At 37.1% G+C, this 20,183-nt stretch overlaps 1 protein-coding gene across 3 annotated transcripts in view; it reads left to right on the top strand.

The window, feature by feature from the left end:
* The window catches only part of LOC101855932 (anillin), a 33,684-nt gene that overhangs the window by 7,959 nt on the left and 5,542 nt on the right, over positions 1 to 20,183 (top strand). For 2 of the 3 annotated variants that reach the window (XM_005093509.3, XM_005093510.3), the window contains 17 exons: positions 448 to 748; positions 2,661 to 3,146; positions 5,369 to 5,602; positions 6,744 to 6,845; positions 7,885 to 8,088; positions 8,722 to 8,901; positions 10,296 to 10,410; positions 11,444 to 11,661; positions 12,365 to 12,576; positions 13,249 to 13,672; positions 14,778 to 14,866; positions 15,371 to 15,512; positions 16,001 to 16,139; positions 16,607 to 16,762; positions 17,306 to 17,478; positions 18,433 to 18,505; positions 19,384 to 19,493. In XM_005093509.3, the coding sequence (XP_005093566.1) occupies positions 448 to 748; positions 2,661 to 3,146; positions 5,369 to 5,602; positions 6,744 to 6,845; positions 7,885 to 8,088; positions 8,722 to 8,901; positions 10,296 to 10,410; positions 11,444 to 11,661; positions 12,365 to 12,576; positions 13,249 to 13,672; positions 14,778 to 14,866; positions 15,371 to 15,512; positions 16,001 to 16,139; positions 16,607 to 16,762; positions 17,306 to 17,478; positions 18,433 to 18,505; positions 19,384 to 19,493 (3,358 nt within the window). The remainder of the gene's footprint in view (positions 1 to 447; positions 749 to 2,660; positions 3,147 to 5,368; positions 5,603 to 6,743; positions 6,846 to 7,884; positions 8,089 to 8,721; positions 8,902 to 10,295; positions 10,411 to 11,443; positions 11,662 to 12,364; positions 12,577 to 13,248; positions 13,673 to 14,777; positions 14,867 to 15,370; positions 15,513 to 16,000; positions 16,140 to 16,606; positions 16,763 to 17,305; positions 17,479 to 18,432; positions 18,506 to 19,383; positions 19,494 to 20,183) is intronic. The other variant, XM_005093511.3, reaches the window with a different exon arrangement.

Genomic DNA, 20,183 nt, shown 5'->3' on the forward strand with positions numbered 1-20,183 from the left:
GATTCATTTTTTTTAGGTCTCTAAAGTGTCTTAAAAAAAGGCTTTTTTGCATTATTTAGTTTTCCATTCTCTTTGTTTGTGTTAATGCAGAATGATTAAATGCCTATTCGTATAACTTTGTTACAACTTTATGCTTATATGTCATATTGGGTTAAACTTTCAACACCTATCAGTGAAACTTTTCTTGGAAATAGTAAAGTTCAAAGGATTAAAGAAGAAAAAAAACTGGTGTGGGAAAAAATGGTGAATAGGGCATTCTTGGGATAATAAATATGTCGAAGAGAGTATTACAAAAATGAAGCATATTGTTGAACTGTCTCTTATTACTTTGGTCAAATAATAGCATTTTTAGATAGCTTTTCTTACTAAAGCGCAGTAGATTCAGTGCACACATAAATCTTCCCTTTTATCCTAAATTTTTATGTTTGTTTTTTTTTAAAACTCCAGTAAAGAGGAGGAAAAAAAGCCAAGGTGGCAGCCACCATCAGCTAAAAAAGAATCCATGGCAAGTGAACAAAAGCTGCCAGCGTCCTCGGGGAAGAGTCGAGCTCCACAGCCAATTATGGTGCAACAGAAAGTTGCTTCTTCAGCACCTTCTTCAGGAAAGCCGTCTGCTGTTGGCTCACCCAAGAAAACCCACGCTCCTCCAACTCCCCGGAGCCCAATGAAGTCTACAGTTGCTTCGGTTTCTTCACCCACTTCGTCAGCTCCTGGGTTTGCAAGGAATTCACCATTAAGAGGATCTAAGGTAATTTTGAACAGATATCACCATAGAACATTTTAACACCGCTATCTTTCGCTCTTGACATTAATTTCTTTTAACAATGCTGTAACATTTTTATGAGCTATTTACTTTTTTTGGTGTTTTTTGTTGAAACCATTGGGTTGGGGCTTATGTTATTGCATCTGGATTTCTAACATATGGGAAAAGTGTTTTTTGTGGATATTATGATCCTGGTCTTTTGCATAAATATAGTTTCTTTGATTCAGTTTCCCCCAGGCGTTTTGACATTTTAATTGCACAGTAATGAATTTGAATTTCACTTGTACAGTAGTCCCCGCCTAAGATCCCGGTGCTCGGGAGCAAGGAAGATGCGAGATCTTAGCCGACACCCCAAAAGAAGAATCCATAGTGACCCAGGTCTACGACCAGTAAAATGGTCTCTCTTTGCTCTAAAATGAACTGATGTGACCCCTGGGTGGGTTTATGGCTTACTGGGAGCAGAGAAAGGTCAATCTTAATGACCTATCACTGTAGAATGAGACCTGGTATTTTCACTTATTATACTATCGTGAGTCTCAAGATCTACGCTTATCAGTTGCTCCTTTCCTTTACCTGACCAAAATTAGCTTTCCATCTCTGATCGAGTTCTCCGCCTTTGTCTTTACGCACCTCAGTGTGATCCCGTCTAGAACAAACATTGTACTGTTCTATCGAAATTTACAACGGACATGTTATCACATTCATAAGAGTGGCTGATCTGTGACACGATGGGCAGTTCAGTGATCACAAACCTTCACTCTTGGTAGATCTTTTGTGCTCGCACGGGTTTTGTTCAGTAATTATGAACTGAAATATGGGGTCCTAGCCGAATGTAGACATTCAGAGCGGGATCTTATGGGGACTTTTGTGTTCTTAAAACAGTGAGACAAGGTCTTAAGCGAACTGGGATTATAAGCGGTGGGATCTTAGGCAGAGACTACTGTATATTTTCTTGTATATCATATTTTGTATTGTTGTTTTTCCAATTTTCTTTTTAATGTTCTGTTAATGGGATGATAGGATGCTTATTCAAATTTTAATATGCCTGCATACTATCTTAAAGTTGTGAACTTGGCTGGTCACGTCTTTTTCTTTGTCAAGAATAAGATTTCTGTGAAAACTCCTAACCTACCAGAAGCATAGAACTGAGGATAGTAACAAAATCTGTTTAATTTGAATTGAATTTGTGTCTTAAAGATCTAATTCTAGAGATCTAATCTTAAGCACTGCTTTTTATTAACCTATCGAATATGATGTATGTTGTAAATGTCAAGGAATAATAGCTTGATTTTCATCTGTTTGTTTTGTTTTTTTCCCTTATCTCTAATAAATTCTTTGTAGGTGGTTGGTCTCTCTTTGCAATCTCATCTTTTTCCAATTCCTTTGATAATTTCTTCCATTTCACTGTGCTCAACTCTCTGCAGCCATTATTCTGTCATTTCTCTTAACTTTTTACATTTTGTTTTCTTATAAATTTTATTCAATTATGAACTCAACATGGCTATTTTTAAAACTCATCTGACAGCTTTGCATTTTGACTATCTTATTTCTCAAGAGTTTGTCACATTTGGCTTGTTCACATATAAAAAAGCAATGTTAAATCAATATCTATTCCTTTTTCATTATGGATTGTAAACCATTTTTTTTCACCAACTTATGAATGCGAAATGGTAATGGGAGCTGTTCTGTATTATAGGCATCCTAATAAATAACTTTAAAAAGTGACCATTTTCTTTCTAGAAATAAAGAAGTTTAATATACTCATTACTCGTATGCATTAAATCTAGGCTTTGATAATCAAAATATTAAATCTGTAGAACTATTCAACTTTAACCATGACTATATTCCACAAATGTAACTTTATTTTGTTTCTTTTCATGCATGCACCTGTTTGAAGGTGGAATGGAACCGTTCCCCTAAACCATTCTCACCCTCATATGCCTGCCAGTCAAATGTATCTGAGAGCAAATCAGAAGAATCTTTGCCAATCAATGAAAAGACTAATAAGGTGGAATGGGGTCACACCCCGGGGAAGTCAGCGTCTGAGACGGCTGTCCTGTCAAAGCATGCTGCTACGACTCCATCTGCAAGCATCTCACGGACCAACCCAACTGATCTGCCTGTTAATGCCCCGGGTTTGAATGAAACCCCGCCTTCAGATACTGACTCAATTAACACTCAAGATGAACCGACTCAGAAGCCAGTATCTCAAAGATTTTCGTCCTGGGAACAGAAAACTGCAACCCCTATGCCTGCAGGAAGACAAGAACCTTCAATGAGACCATTATCTGCAAAGCTTGCCTCATTTGAAAAGAAAATCACAGAAAATACACCAAAGATTGGAATGACAAAGTCTACGCATGTTCCCAAGACTCCAAAGCAGGTTATCACATTTTTGTTGTGAAAATGGTGGCTGTTTATAGTTTGGCCTTGCTGTTTCTTTCTTTGATCCATTATTTACACTAAAAAGCATTCCATATAATCACGCTTTTTTCCCCTCCTCATTTATTAATGCTTTAGAATGTACACTTTTAAAGTGTTGCATTCTTGACTGTCCGCACTAATATTGCTTTTCATTGTTTTCATTTCCATGCATACTCTTTAACACTGTCAATTGCTGAAGAATGACAAGGCTTGCTAACATTGATTTGTACTAATCAGAATTAACACTTTGTTTGATTCTTTAACAATGAAGGCCTCGAGATATTCTTACGAACAAATCTGGATTGTACTTCTCCCCTTCCGTGTCCTGTCTACTTGCTCATCCTTACTTTGTCCCTAAGATTTATGACTTTTATCGTTTGGTTCTCGAGTTTAAGTAAAGAGAAGCACATCGCCATAATAACTGTCATATAGTGCAGGGAAGAAGCAAGACACATAGGCAGAAACTGCCGAGGGAAAGGAAAGAAGTAGGACCTACCAGTGACACCCTCCAAACACCTACATTGTTTTGAATTTACAGTCGTATGTTTTATATTTATGGCAGAGAAATCACTTTTGTAAGATTAATTTTAGATTATACTGTTGAGAATGCAGTTCCAGTGGAATTGGGTAAGGTGTAAGGTCAGAAAAATAAGGACACATTCTGACACATGCATTGCCATTCTCATAATGTCTTATCTAGTGAACTGTGTAGTGAGGGGTGACTGTTTCTAGGTAGTGGCTGCATCTTCTCTCTTAGTTAAGCTTTTCAGGTAGCTTAGTTGGTTTTCTGCTACAGTGGTGGTCTCTGACTTAAGCTAAAGGTTATAGGTTGTTTGTATGCCTGGTTCGTATTGGCTGTTGGGATTCTGGGCTTTCATTTTGTTTATATTTCACTTAAGGAGTAGGTGGAATAGATCCGATAGTTTTCCTGGAAAAGAAGTCTGATGAGCTCTTTGCGCAATTTCAAGTATAGAAGAGCCCACCTGGTTGAGCAGTGAAAATTCAAAATCATTGAGTACCCAAATTGGGATTTTTTGGTGCCATTCTAATTTTGTTTCATTGGTCTAAATTTGTTGGCTATTTATTTAGTATTATGTAAGAGACTTGCTTTTCTACAAGAGAGGATCTGAGTGTCTGCTTTTTGAAGATGTTCTGCTCTCATTCGTAGATTGGGAGAATACCCCTTCAATAACGGCATGTGCTTTAGTATTTCTATTAATATACCCTATTTCATTCATAGTTTTTAATTTTCTATCGTTGCAATGTTCTCATAATGTATAGCATAGCATGGCAAACTTTTTTTTGGATCATTTAAAACATTTAATTCAGTACTTTGATATTCAAAATTTTGAACTCCGTAAGAGCCAAACCAAATCAAATGTGCACAGAACATTTTTCACTTCACTTTTTGAGATTTGTGGAAATAAAAGAGCCTCGATAGTGCAAGCAGTATGTTGCACCTGGGAAATAATTGTTTATTGTTTTGTATATATCAAGAGTAGGAACAAAGATTGTTCCAAATGAGCTTTTGTCAGAAAGACTAAACGAAATGTCTAAATGAGTACGAATAGCCATCTCTAAATATTGTGGAAGATTTATTTAAAGGAGTAACCTATCTTGCATATGCAGTTTCTTAGGTAAATGAAATATTTTAGAAGGGACTATATATTGTTTTCTCTTTGTTCTCTTGAAAAAATTTGCTTAAGCAGTTAAAACGTAACAAGCATCATGTGCAAGATGGAAAGACTTATGCCTTGTTGAACTTTGGGACTTGATTTTGTTTGATTGTTGTTTTTTTAATAGTTTTTTAAGATGGTGTTAAATGTACTAATGAAAAATAATTTGAATGGTTAAAGTGTATTGCTTTTTTGTTTTAAATACACAACTTTTTACTGAATGACGTAATGCTCCCATTCTCACACTTACTCAACACAGGTGAATGCATGTAACAGCACATTATTTGTTTCATATCCAAGACGGCCACCCATTGCCCAGGAGGAAAGTGATTATCTTGGACAGTGTCATTATAATTTTAAATTATAATATAAAAAGAGGCAAGAGAGGAAGTGGGTAGAGGTCGTTTGTACAGGTGATGGACTGTATTCCCATTTCTAGTCAATTCAGTTATTAATTGCCTATGCAAGGAAGAACTGATAGTCAGTTTCTCTTTTGTTCCTCTAGGTTTGCACCCCAGCGCTATCTGCATCAACTCCAGCTGCCAGCAGAAGCAAGAACTTTGACCCTTCGGAGCTGCCTGTGTCCCAGCGCATGTCTCAAATGCAGGAAAAGCTGGCTCATGTGACAACCCCCAGGTCCCAACGCAAGGACAGCGAGCCCACTGCCTTCTCTGTTGGTGCTCGCATGTCCGCCTGGGAGACCATGACGTCCTCTAATCAAGTTAGCGATATCAAAAAGGTGTGGGGTTTTATTTATTTGGGCCTCTCTTTAATGCACTGGTTAGAGAATTTGTTACATCCTAAAGATACACTTCCTATATGCTTTAGAGTTTAGTCCTGGTATTTTGATATTATTGATTGATACCACCTCAATGACGACCTTGATTTGGTCTGTCACAGAGGGGGAGAAGCTTACAAAATGTTGCGTGAAACTGTTTTTGGAAATATGGTAAAACCTTGGTATAATGCACGATGTTAATGGACTTCATCACTAAGATCGCTTGGAAAGTGAATGTTATATAGCAAAAAGTACATTTACGAGGTTATTATTTAGACGCAGATTTTGAAAAGAAAAAATACTAGGTAGGACTTGGAACTTCAGAAAATGAATGTTACAGCTGAGTATGTTTTAAGGGGAGTACTTTGTTATATCACGGATTAACTGTACTTTTTGTTGTTTTTGATTTGAGGTTGTAGGTGGAGATGGAAAGGTTGCAGTTTTCTTCAAATGATCTGTCCACTGTTTTGTTGCTTGAGCATTCGATCTGTATTTTTAGCAAGTATCTCCTTGAATCCAGTTGAGAATTCCCTAGACCTGTTCTATGATGTGACTTTTTGTTTTTGTCTCAATATAAACACTGTATACAAACCTACATTAAGCTGATGCAGTTGAGCTGTTACAAGTGTTGTGTTATCACTTTACCCTCATAGTATCTGTGATACAGTCTTCAATCAAGTTTCCTATTTTTGCTTGTTATTTTTTAATTGTATGTATCATCTCTGTAGCAAGAAAGTTAAGTGATTTTTTTTTTTACCCTGGTCAGTGGTGAGTGGAAAAAATAGGAAGTATTCATTTGTCTCGTGACAGATACAATACATTTTTTTTAAAGCTTTTTTTTTAGAACTTGATGATGAATGTAGCTTTCATTGTAAAGTATGTGGACATCATTGAAAGAGGCGCGACTCGATTGGCATCTGATTGGGTGCACCTCCCCTGCACCATGTCCTACTTTTCACTAAATAAAAATACAAACGACTCAAAAGTCTTTCTTGGGTTCACCGAGAGCAATATTTTTCTCTGACTCTACTTACAGTAGTTATGTGAAACATTTTCACTAGGATAAGGACAATACAGCTATGCTTGTCTTACATATCAACAGGTCAACCCAGCTGATGCCACTCCCAAAAGCAAGGCCAAAGTTGCAGGTACTACTGCAACCCCCAGACCCAACGCTCCTGTGTATTCACAGCCTGCACCTTCGGTAAATATGAAATGGAGCCGGTGTAGCGCCCTCCAACTAAATGTCTGTTTAATGGGAGTTGACTCTTTGGTCTTTTCTGCACTTCTCTTAGTACAGTTGAGCCTGTGTTTACGGCCATCAGTCCAAGACAATCATCTGCACAAATGACCACTCTCCACTTCGTGGGTGGGTGGCGGGTGCTCTGGTATGGTTTGCTCCTTCTTTCCTATCAAACATCTATCATCCTTATCTCCCCTTCTTCTTTTTTATGTTTGTTACTCTCTTGTAACAACTCTAATCTTCTGGTGCTCATACGACCGTATGCAGTTGCGAGTGCCGTAAAACCTCTACTAAAACTAAAACAAATAACCACTCCTCACTTCCCCCTTTGCCTTTTTAAAAATATTATAATGGCACTGTCCAAGACTTCCACCTAAGACAAACCATTTTTCTCCTCGATAATGGGTGGCCGTCTTGGACAATATCGATCTTTAGGAGGGTTGACTACGTGAATTCTTCTTTGTCATATAGGAAATTACCAGTTTCTCGATATTTTTCGTGGATGGTTGGCTGGTGCTCTGTGTGGTCTGCTTCTTCTTTCCTATCAAATATCTATCATCTTTATCTCCCCTCCTTCTTTTTTGTGTTTGTTCCTCCCATGTAACACCTTTGATCTTCGGCACTTATATGACCTTATTGTGTTGCAAGTGCCATAAGACACTTAAACTGAAACGATATTTTTCTTTATTTAATTTGTATACATTGAACACAGCATTTCACAAATAATACTTACTTATCACATCAATTTTCTCAATGAAATGAGCGCTTACAGAGGAGAATCTTTCATCTCTCTTTTTTGTATCTGTGATTGGCCCTCTAATTTTATACATCAGGCTCCTTTTTGCTGCCGTGAAATGAGGAGTTACTAAAATAGATGTTTTAATTTACTTTTCTCATGTCAACGTTTTAAACTTGAATGTGTTGTGTCACTCTGTAACCCGTCTATAAAAGTTGAACTTTGTAGCAATTGACAGTTAATATGTACGATATATTCTGCCAGAACCCTCCCCCTCCTCCAGCTACACCCAAAGGCTTGACCCCAGGCAAAAGCTTTAAGGAAAGCATTCAGGACAAAGCTTCTGAAGTTTGGGCAAGGAAAGGTGTGGCAGTAACCAGTACCTCTCCCAGCAAGTCGTGTCCTGAGAAAACTCAGACTCCGGCGAAGAGAGGAACATCCCCTACTAAAATTCATTCACCGACCAAGGTTTGTTTACCAGTTTTTTAAATGTTTGAAACGATTGTAATAGATTGAAGTATCAATGTCATGCTAATTTAGAGCCTAATTATAGTGCCTTATGTATATTGACAGAATAAAACCTCCAATGTTTGATATGAAAAAGTGATTAATGGCTAAAGATGTCATAGTCATTAACATACTTTGATGTTCCTGTGGATTTCATCCCTGAAAGTTGTGGAAGTGAAACAAAAGAAAGAATTGTTTAAAAATCACCAGTTGAAAGGCAAGTCTGGTTTTAGAAATGAGCTCAAAGAACTGAAAGAAAGAAGTAATACCAAGAAAATGGGTACCAATAGCTAAATTGAATTTACTATTTGCATGTTCAGAATTACTTCAGAATTGCTTCTACCCTTGAGTGGATAGTCATTTATATATCTTGCATCTTAAATAGCTTGTGAAACATTGCATGACTATTTTAAGATAACTGCTTTCACAATGTTGTAGGAAAAATAGCCCTGTGATGTGACTCAAGCCACTCTGAGATGAAGTTAGAAAATGCTGCAGCAGCAAAAGAAATGCTTGTGCCTAAAATCTTGGTTAAACTTTCTATTCTACAATAAATAAACTGTTTACGCTCTGCCTTCTTTTTTTTTGGCTCAGGTAAGCACAGGCACCAAAATAGTCCAGCAGCGACTTGCAGAAGTCACACATGACAGCAGTACTAGTTGCAGTGCTTTGGCTGCCCAGAGCAGGGCTGCTCGCTTGGCTGAACTGGAGGCTATTCAAGGTCGCTGGAAGAATGGGGTTTTGAAGGAGGACTCCTCTTCTTCTACTGTTGCTGTGAGTTTTTCTTTTCAGACTTCCCGTCTATAATTTTATGTTTTAAAATAATTTTTCTCAAGATTCATCATTGATGCAGTAGTGAGTACATAAACAAGATTTCTTTTTCTAAAGAATCTTCGCCTCATGTGATATTGTTTTTGAACTGGTTAAAGATAGTAATATATACAGTGAATGTTTTTTTTTTAGTGGGATAGGACTGAGAAGACGACTTGATTTCATAGTTAAACCTGGTCAAACAATACAGCAAGACGCATTTTCCTGTGGTGCATTCAGTGTAGATCTGGTCTTTTGACGGGTCATTATTTTTCTGGATTTGTTTTTTAGAAGAGAGCACAAAGTTACAGAGCTTACTTTGTCCTTTACGCAAAAATTGGAAAGGCTAACTCCACCTATTCCCTGCATTGTTGATGTATGGCATACCCTTTAAATATGGGTTGCTGTCTACTGTGTTGACTGACACCTTGTGTTCATTGTTTTTTCGGTGACTGATGCCGGCAAATGAGTTTCTGTGACTTTTGAATGAGAGTGATGCCCCCCAGAAGAGCAAATATTCCTGTGTCAGTTGCGGTCTAATTTTTATTACCTGTGTTGTCAATGTTGATGTTAAGCTAATTTTGAAAAAAGGAGGTGGAAAGCATGCAGAAAAATCTTCAATACAGGACAGGGAAAATAGATGCATGAGGAACAGGTTACACCTCAGCATTTGATGAGTCAAGCAAATTTGGAACACTCAGAACTTATATTTATAGGACTTCAACCCTCTTAACATTGAAAAAGGCTAACAGGGTCAATGTGGATGAATGGAAATATCTATCACGTGGGGGCTGTAGTAAACATATTATTTTTCTCCCTTTTCTGCATGAAAGATTTTTAATAATATAATGTGACTTTTGAATTGAATGTTCTACTGTTAAAAAGTTAACTTAATCCAGTTAAGTAGATCTGTGGGCATCTATCAATGGGAAATATATTTCAAAAGGGGTGAAGTACAGGCACTTTATACAAATCACAGTGCCTTTTTCTGTAGTGAAAGCTCATTGTGGAAACAGGTCACATTTTAAAAGAAAAGAAAATGGGGCAAATCCTCCTTCACGCTCATTCGATAATTGCTGAAGTCATTTGGGGGGGGGGGGGGGGTTTTGAAAAAAAAAAAAAAAGGAGTACTCCCTCCACATTCATTTTTATGTAATTGAATAATTGATTTGGGGGGGGGGGGGAGTTTTGAAAACAATAAGAAAAACCTTTGCACTTACACTTCAGTTGTAGTATCCTCCAAATCTGTTATGGTGTGAATATGGCTATTTTTGTGCTGAGTTGCGGCCACTAACTGGCTTATTTTCTTGATGCTATTCCATTTTCATGACGTTGCAATATGAACATTTGCTCTGCAGAAAACTGATGAGTCATCAAGTCGCACTGCAGATAAGGAGACCCTGCCGAAACAGACTAGCGAACAGAAAACTCCAGGGGGAAAGAGAGAGGAATCACGCAACAAAGCCAGAGAAGGTATTGGAGTTGTACTCTTTAACACTTTGCCGCCTCATCTTGCCGAACGACGATGTTTACCGCCCAGTTTCTTTGGATTTTTCCTAATATACCTTTGCCTTTGATGGCAAGAGTTTTTACTCTATGAGCCTTGTGATGGAAAAGTGTTAAATGTTAACACTTGTTTTATTGTGTTTAGCTTTTGCTTATAAGACAGTGGGGTCTAATATAAATTATCGAAAAATATTTGGTTAACTATTTATTATAAATTGTGCGCTTTTTGGAGCAGATTTTGACTCACGCCATGAGTTCTAAATGGCAGTTATTCAAATTGATATGAGAAAAATCCAGAAAGCAATGCTACAATTAGGATTGTCATAGTAATGGTCTTAGAAGAATATTATATTGTATTATAAAATTGTAGATAAGTAAAATTTTTACCATATGTGAAGCGTGCTGAAAAAATGAATTTCTTCTCGGATTCAACCCTTATATATGGAATATATCACGTTTATAGGTGAATTTTTTTACAATTTATAGGTATGAAATAATAAAAGGCATGTTACACATAAAGAATATGGCATCAATAGAAAATCTACATATTTGACCCCAGTGTCGATTTTTGGCCAATATCCCCATTTGGGGACAACGAGAAATAACTCATTTTGTCAGCACGTTTCACACATATATACACGGAAATTCTTATAAATGATCATCCTTTCTTTTAAACAAAAACTAAGTCAAGGTGAAAATGGGAGATCTGTTTGTAGTGCTCACATGACCAAATAAAAATGAAATTGTCTCGATAATGCAGCAAAAAATATATCAAACTCAGAAGTATATGGAACAGAAATCAAAAGTAGACTTAAAATATTGAAAAAGAAATTTTATGAGATGAATGGACCACACAAGTGCACATTTTGCTTTTCAACAGCCAAGGATAAGATTCCACAAAGAAAGATGGGAAAAATTTTGGATCTGAAATGAAAATCTAAAACTCACAAAAGAGAGAAGAAATGTATTCCACATGTCTCTGTGTTTCAATGTCTTGCAGAATTCAACAGCAAATTAGCAGAAATTGACATGGCTAGTGACAGCTTGGTGACCTCAGAGAAAAAGACTCCTGTACGGCCCCCTCCTCCTCTGATGTCATCGGCGTCTAAATCCACTCCTTGTGGCTCAGCATCAAGCAGTCACACTGGGAGCATATACAGCTTGATCAAGAAAAGGGATGAGTCAAAGAAAGAGACTGCTAGTGTTGCAACGGACAAAGTAAGAATTTTAGTTAGTTGACTTACTGTTTCTCTACGATCGGTCTATTTATATGTATAAAAAATTTTACTTAGAGATATAGCCTACTAGTGACATATTACTTTGATACATTGAGTAGAAAATACAAAATGTTTGAATAGAGTTAAGATTTTCCCCTCTGCCCAAGGGTTCTTAAAACCTCATTTCTTTCGTATGTTTCATTTTCTGAATTGAATATTTCAATGATGGAGTGTCCTATCCTTATCCCATATATAGTGACAGCTGTAGGTGATCAAAATGTCTCGGGATTTCACTTGTGTCCTTATGTTTTGGTGCTTTTTCTTATTTATGAGCTATACCTTTAATGAGTTTGTTATTTTGAATGCTCACATATTGTGTTACTGCACTAGAGTCGGCATCCATGTAAAAACTAAATTGATAATGTTAAAAGGACAGAAATATGATTGTAAAGGGTCTAACATTGTAGAGGTTTTATTTTGCTTTTGATTGTTCAAAATTGCTTGGTAATTTGTCATGTCACATGAATTACTTGTATTGGTCGAACTTTTCCGTTAAGTGGAACATCTTCCATAAGCTACTGAGTCTAACTAATTTACACTTTGAAAACCTGGCCATGTTATTTTTGTAATCCTTCCTGAAAGAGGGGTACACTTGAAGATGTGCAGCCTGTTTACTTGCTGTTTTGTTCTTTTTCTTCACCTAGATGAAGCAAAACAATAGCTTTGATGATAGTGATGAAGAGACACAGCAAAAGATACCTCGCACAGCAGGTTTGAGGGCAGCGAAACAGAATTCTCAAGAGAAAGAAGTTGAATTTAAGAAACCAGAGCCTCCTGTTGTTTCTGTTGAAGATACAGATACTGATGCGGCCAGCAGTTCTGAAGTTGGAGATGAAGAATTTGGATCTAGTGACAAGTGAGATTTCTATTTCTTTTTCCTTTACTGCTTGTCAGTCAGGCTTTGTTCTTTTGGATACTGATTCAGTCATTTATTCTTATCTTCTGAACCTGTGCTATCCTCACTGCAACCAAATGCTTCTTTGTTCAGTCTGTCTTTTGTAAAATCAAAAAACAGATCTAAAGAGAAATTATGCTTGTACTGAATTACTTTTCCACTGTTTTAACCCATTTCCAACACTTGCTGCACTCCTTTACTGCTTTAAAAATTGTAAACCTTTAGAGGGGAAGCATTTGAGGTTTAACCCAAACCTTGCAATATATAAAACGCCTCTCTTTCAGCTATTCATTTTCACCCATGTAATGTTGACTGTTATTTGAGAATTTTTTTGATCATTTTCTAATGAAAAGTCGAAGTCAAAAGATGATTTTTGCCATGGCTCTATTCAGATTTGAGTGTAAACATTTTTTTAGTTTACTTATATTGCCTCGTCACCTTTGTGGGTTAAAATGATTGTCAAGACTCTCCTTTATCGTAAATCGTAAATAAAATAAATATGTGGTTGGAGTTATAGACCATGTTTTGTTAAAACCTCAAGTCTACATTGTTGCTTAAAAGAAGAGATTTTTTGCTTGTATTTAAACTGTCCATTGACATGGAAATTTTGAAGTACTTGTTTTTTTTCTGTAGGCTTCCAATGGAGATTGATGATGATGACATCAGTTTGAAAGGTTTTGTATCTGAGGCTACGCGAAGAGAAAGTATTCTTCCACCTTCTATGCAGCGCAGAGCAAACAGCCACTCGAGTCTGGACAGTTATGATGACGATGATGGCAAAAGAGGAGAGAGGAGACGCAATGTTGCAGGCCCGTCCTCTCAAGCAGGTGGCTACCAGCCTGATGATGATGACAGCATGTATGATGACGATGATGATCGCAATGCTGTAGATGACTTGCTGGATGAAGCTATGGATGACAGTGAGGAGTATGACCCGGATATGGATCCTAGGAATGTTGTCATGAGGAGGAAGCCATCCGAAACACCGTCAGATGACTATGATCCGGATATGGATGAAAACAATGTGGTCCTACGGCGAAAACCTCAGCCTGTTCCCGTAAGTGTTCATGCTTTTCTATAATAATGAGTGTTCATAAAGACAAAAATCGCGCGCTCATATGACCTAATGCAGTTGCGAGCGCCGTAAAACACTTACCCCCCCAAAAAAGACAAAAATGCACAATACTGTGCTTTGTCATGGTGTTGTTGCTTACTTTCTGTGTGTGAATCATAAAATAGATTTGGATGCTATATGTGTATTCATCTTTAATCTATACATTTCATTTAGTTAGACAGACTATCTTTTTATGAACGCTTTTTTGGTGAAATTTAAAGTAAAGCATGATTCTGTTTTAAGTTGTATTTTTTTTAAATATTTTTTTTTGGTTTTTACTCTTTTCAGGGCTAGTTTGACGTATGTTTTGTGATTTTGACTTTTTTTGTGATTGTTAGGTTCATCTGATATTTTGGATTTACATAATATCAAAGCCTTTTGGTTGTAACAAATAATGAATCCCTTTCATATACAGTGCCTATCCTATGTAGAAATTAGGCTCCATGCTCTTAAGAAGTTATTTTCATTTATTGTCACTAACAGACCCTATAACATGTAGTTGGTTGGCGGGTATTCTAGTGTGGTTTGCTTCTTCTTTTCTATCGAACGTCTATCCCTATCTCTCCTCCTTTTTTGTCTTTGTTACTCTCTTGTGACACCTCTAATCTGTTTAATTTATATTATAACCCTTTTGTATGGCAAGTCCGTTAAATTCTTACTAAAACTAAGAGCTTATAACATTTGGAAACATTCTCGGCATCTTGGCAAGCATCAGCGCTGCATGCCTTTTTTCTCTCTTTGCTTTGCAACCATCCCACTTTGATAAAAAGGAAATTTTTGTGTAAAGTGTCTTTCCTAATAACACAACTTTGGGCATGACTGCGGGTATTTCAGCCATAAAGATACATTTTGTGCAGTGAGTACTTTATATAACAGGCAAATATTTCTTCTTGGTGTTTTAGATAAACTTGTATTATATGGAATGGTTTGTTTGTAAACTTTACTTCCAGCACTACACTGTGTTTGGTGCCATCTGTTGTTTATTGTACTTTTCTTTACTATTGTGTATGACTGCAGCCCACTGACTCTTAAATGTACTATATTGCAGGCTCAACGCCATCAGTTGAATGTGAATTCTACTGATGATGATGAGGAAGACGACCGACCATATAGCCTTCAAGCATACAGAAAAAGCGCGTAAGATTTTGTTTTATATGTTGAACTACTTGCTTGATAGCACATTTACAGAATGGCAAAAGAAACTAAACACTTAGGAGGGAATACCAATTTCATAGAGGGTTTCTCAACATATATTTGAGAAAGATAACGTGTCTCATTGTTGCCTTTTTCCCCCCAAATGAATGCCTCCATTCTAGTGTGAAATGTGAACGTTTTGCCAATGATGTAGCTTGCAGTTTAGCTCTTATGACGAGCCAAATGTAAAATTCTGTGAAAAAATTTATTCTTTCCTTTCTAGTGAAAAATGTATTCCTTCTTACTGAAATGTATACATAAATATATGCCTTTAAAGATGTTATAAAAACCAAAACAACTTTCCCACTCTTTTTATTCTTCTTCCTACCTACATCTTGTTTTTTTTTTTTGTCTCCGTAAGGTCAAGTAATCACTATAATTATAACTGTTGGTCTGTCAGCACTGTCTGTCTGCATAGTCGTGTCACTGTTTACTCTTTCAATGCAGGAATGTGCATTTGCAAATGATGGAGCCCGTTGTTCGAGCTAGTAGGTATGCAGGACGCCAGGTGGAAGAGGAAGAAATTGAAATGCCCACATCATCTAGGCCACAGCGTGATGACCGGAGGCTGGTGCAGGAGCGCATCAAGGTTTGTTACAATCACAATTCCCCTTTAGATGTTTCATCCTTGTTTTGTTCACTGTTTGTGCATGTAGGTTCAGTTTACCAAAGCGGCATAAATGTGCTGCTTTGTTTGATGTACAATTTATGCATGTTAGGTCTCTAAAAAGCTGAATTGTTAGGCTAGGAGCATTATATCTGGACAGATTGTGACATTATATCAATTATCTTTCATGACATTAGGCAAAATATTTTGCAATAAGTTGTTTACGGAAGTTTTTCAAAAAAGTGTCTCCATCTCTAAACCTTTTGATGTTTACAACTGAATATCACAGTTGAGTATGTTGACATGCATTGTTCAAAAGTTTATGAACAGAGCAAGTTTCAGCTGATGCTTTATTGAGATTTATCAAATGACACGATTTAAGCTTAGTTGTGAGTCTCAAATTATCCCTACTTAAATGATAAGTATTATTGGGATTTCATTATTCTATTGTTGTATTTCCCGCGTCTCAGGAGCTTCAAGAGCTGGTTCAACAAGAACAAAATGTCATAATGCAGACAAGCAATGCCTTAAACAAGTGTTGCCTTGGGAATTCTTATTTTGCGGGCTCAGCTGAACAGGTGGAATGCAACAGAGTCCTTCTCATTGCCTGTAAGTGAAATTGTGTGGCCTAAAAATTTGAGAAGTTGAGCTCCTTATGGCGTTTAAAGTTGCCCCTCCCTTCCATCCTCATTTCTTGATTCAACCATTCACAATTCGGGTATTCACTAATTCCCTCCCTTCCATAACTCTGTGTGAAAACGTCTCCAAAGTGTTTATGTTAGTTTATAAAGCGTTAGGAGCCTGTGTACTTTAATCGGGGTTGAGCTCTATATAAATCGATGTTATTGTTAAAGGCAAGTACTATGCCATTTTCTCTGAGGCAGATTACTGTTTCTGGACATGTCCTTAATTGGCTAGCAAACATCTTGTCTTTATCACATAATATAGTGTAAAGTGCATAGAGTCTGCTGTTGAGCGAGGATATGGGCTATACAAATGCTATTTATTTATTTTTATTGTTTTTATCAGTTGAAAAATTTCCATGTGACTAATTTGGTACCTTTTTTTTTCTTCAGGTCAAAAGCGCCAATGTTACATGACAGAGATCCAAAGGCTCAAGGACAGTGGGGTCCTTCATCCCGAGGGTCCCGGCCCTCAAGGCTCCCTTACCATCAGTGACATCAGGTTGCCGCTGAAAAAAGAATTTGTCACTAAAATTGGCACATCACAAGGTAAGCTGTCTTAATTTTGTTTGTTGTCTTGTATTTCTTCTTCTTAGGATTTGGACTGTAGTTCATACTGACTTTTGAGGGGCAACAATTTCTGCAAAAACTGAATCGAACTCATGGATGTGTGTGCCTCTTACTGTTCTTTGAATAGCATTAGTCAGCATGGATTATTTTGCCAATGTTTGATCATACACATTATTTTGGAAGGAAAATAAATATACAGAAACGGCACTTCATCATACACATTGGGAATTAATAGGATGCCAGTGTCTTATCTTCTTTTATTAGTGAAAAGTTCTCACAGTTGAATTTTGTCCTCATGCTGCATCTTTTCGTTATCTTATGCAATGGGTGCGCTCTTTAGTTTGATCTGTTCTATTTTTTGGTTTTTAAAAAACAATCCTAGTCTGTTTCAGGTTTGAATAAAGTGTTTAACGTGCTGAATCTCTGTAAACTGCAAAGCTACATTTCAAATTCTCTATGAGCTTCTTCTTGGGGTTTTTGATTTTCCTTCTTTGTGTCACAACTCGGTTTGTTGCCTTCCAGATAACACCACACACTACTTCATCCTGCTGATAAGAAACAACTGCCAAGTGATCTGCACTCAGATGCTGTCCACTCACGATCCCATGATGAGAGGAAGCTTGGATTTCCCCAATCTGATCAAAATAAATGGAATCACTGGCAATTTCAAGCTCACTTTGGACATATACAGCATGGTAAATGATTTGTCTGTGTCATGACTGTCACAGTTGATCTATAAATTCACTTGCAGTGACAATGGTTTTGCCCCTTGTGTTCTGAGAACAAATTTTTTTTTTTGTCACTGAGGTTAACTTCAAAGCTCCCGGTAACCATTCCAAAGAATAGAAAAGTAACAATGCAAATTTAGTTCTATAAAAACTATCTGAAATGGGTTTTAAAATTGGGATGGTGTTTCATAACACTTTCATCTTTTGCATGCTAGGGCAGAAGCTTGAAAAAGGATATTTTTATAAGTTTTGTAGTGGTTAGTGAACTTAACCCTATCCGTACGTCGTGTTTTACTATCGTATCCATACGACCTGGAGAACTCTGTGCCACCACTTTCCAAAGAGGAAGTTTACTCGTTAATCCAATCCGTATGCTTTGCATAGCAGTCTGTCAAAATGATTTTTTGAGAAGTACTGAACGTTTCTAAGAGATCTTTATGGCGTCGGTGGCCTAGTGGTTAGGCTCTCGGACTCGCAACCGCAAGGTCGTGGGTTCGAATCCCGTCAAGGGCCCGACGTTGTGTCCTTGGGAAAGGCACTTTACACGAATTTTCCTCACTTCACCCAGGTGGGAATGGGTACCCGGCTATAGACAGCGAAAGATCTTGTCAGTTTGTTAGTGTTTGAGCGCTTAATCGGCTGCTTGCACTGTATGCTTCCCGAGAAGCTGAGAATATTTCGGAGTGTTCTATGGTCTGCTGGGGTAATAATATAGTGTAAAGCGCATAGAGCCTGCTGCTGAGCGGGGATATGCGCTATACAAATGCTATCTATTATTTATTATTGTTCTAGAAGCATTCTAAAATGTGAAGAATACAACCCCGGGGGTACAAAATGACTCCTGGGCATACAGATGGGGTTAATATTATGGAAATCTCTATTTGACTGCTCTTCAAGTGACGTTTATTTTTTTCAATCTAGAGCATTTCAAAGGAATTCAGCAAGGACAAAAAGAAGAAGACTCCAAAGAAGGGAAAAGGCTATGCCATGTCTTGTAAGTTGATTTTGATATCACACTAGTATCACCTATTTATTTTTGTTAACATTTTGTTTTTAAATATATATGATAAATGTTTTATGCACTTCTTGTTTGTTGTAGACAACACATAGTGGTGAATCGAGTGAATTTGTATAAATAAGCCACCAGCCATTTTGCCTCACCTTTTCACTTTTACTGTTTCTCACATTTTCACTTTTACTTGTCTTTTTATTTTGATTACAATTGTCTCAAGTGAACATGTTGAGTTAAAAAACTAGAATTTCAGTTGATTCTTACAATAACCTTATTTGCTATAGAACACATGAAATGATGGTCAACAACTCTTCTGATTTATATTTGCAAAATACTTCTATAGTAACGTCATTGGTTGATTCATTATGACTTTTAAAATGTGAACTGACCACACCTGTCCTCCGCTAAGCTCAAAGACTCAAGATACACTAGATGATTGTTATGTTCACTGGAAGTTGAACAAATGGGCAGCCATTGTTAACTATGAATCTGAACAGGAAGGCGTCAAAGATAATCAAAGTGGGTGGTTGGCGGGTGCTTTGGTGTGGTTTGCTCCTTCTTTCCTATAAAAAATCTATCATCTCTATCTCCCCTCCTTTTTTGTGTTTGTTACTCTCTTGTAACGCCTCTAATTTTCAGAACTTATATGACCTTATTGTATTGCAAGTGCCGTAAAACTTTTACTAAAACTAAAGAAGTAAAAAGATGCTTGAGCCAAAATTACTAAAAGTGCCAGCATGATCTTATTCAGAAAAAATGCTCCTGACCTGTGCCCATGATCTGCTGTTTGTGTTATAATATTCAAATTAGGCAACTTTTTCCTATGAAGACTGAATGTTTGTGAATGTCTTATATAACAGTGGAAAGTCCAGGAGGCCCAACAGCTGTCAGAACCACAAGTTTCAGCCATGTCACGTCTCTGCACCTCACCATGAAATGTCTGGACAAGTCATCTTTCCACTTGGACAGAGTAAGAGATGTGTTATTTAATGCGTGTATGAGACAGAGGAAGTGGGGAAATCCCTGCCTTTGAAATGTCACTCAGTTGGGGACCTGCGATTTTGGTTTAATTGACCGTAATGGTTGTGTAGTGAGGAGAGACCAAGTAATAACCACCTGGTAATATTTCTAACTTTTATCCATATATATCATTGCTGTTACAAGAAAAGTAACTCTGTTTGGTCCTACACAGTGAGTAAAATCATTGAGATTAACATTTTGTATGTGACATCAGATAGTGGATGTTGGAAGGTTGATGACGTTGCAGACCGTTGTTCTGTACCGTTGCTAAAGTAGATGACATGGATGAAGTTAGGTCTTGGAAAAATAATGCTTAGGTTTCATTCTGGTGCATAATGACATTTTAAATGTATATGATATGATCTTTTTCTTGCTGGTGCATCAGCTTCTTTTTGCTCCAAATGTTGAAATATTGTTAGTTATGTATATTAAAATAGAAAAAGACAAAAAACAACCCAAAAACGAATCAATTTTATTGTGTTTTGGATCTTAATAACCTGGTAGCTGTGAACCGTTTGCCATATCAGTGCAATCTCTCTTATATAATTGATTTTTTTATCAGACTGTGGATTAAGCAATTGGAGACTAGAAAAATGTAGGCCAGTGTAGAAGTCAGTGTCTTACTTTTTCTGATTTTTGT

This window comes from Aplysia californica, unplaced genomic scaffold, assembly GCF_000002075.1.
Source record: "Aplysia californica isolate F4 #8 unplaced genomic scaffold, AplCal3.0 scaffold00065, whole genome shotgun sequence".
Taxonomy (NCBI): Eukaryota; Metazoa; Mollusca; class Gastropoda; order Aplysiida; family Aplysiidae; genus Aplysia; species Aplysia californica.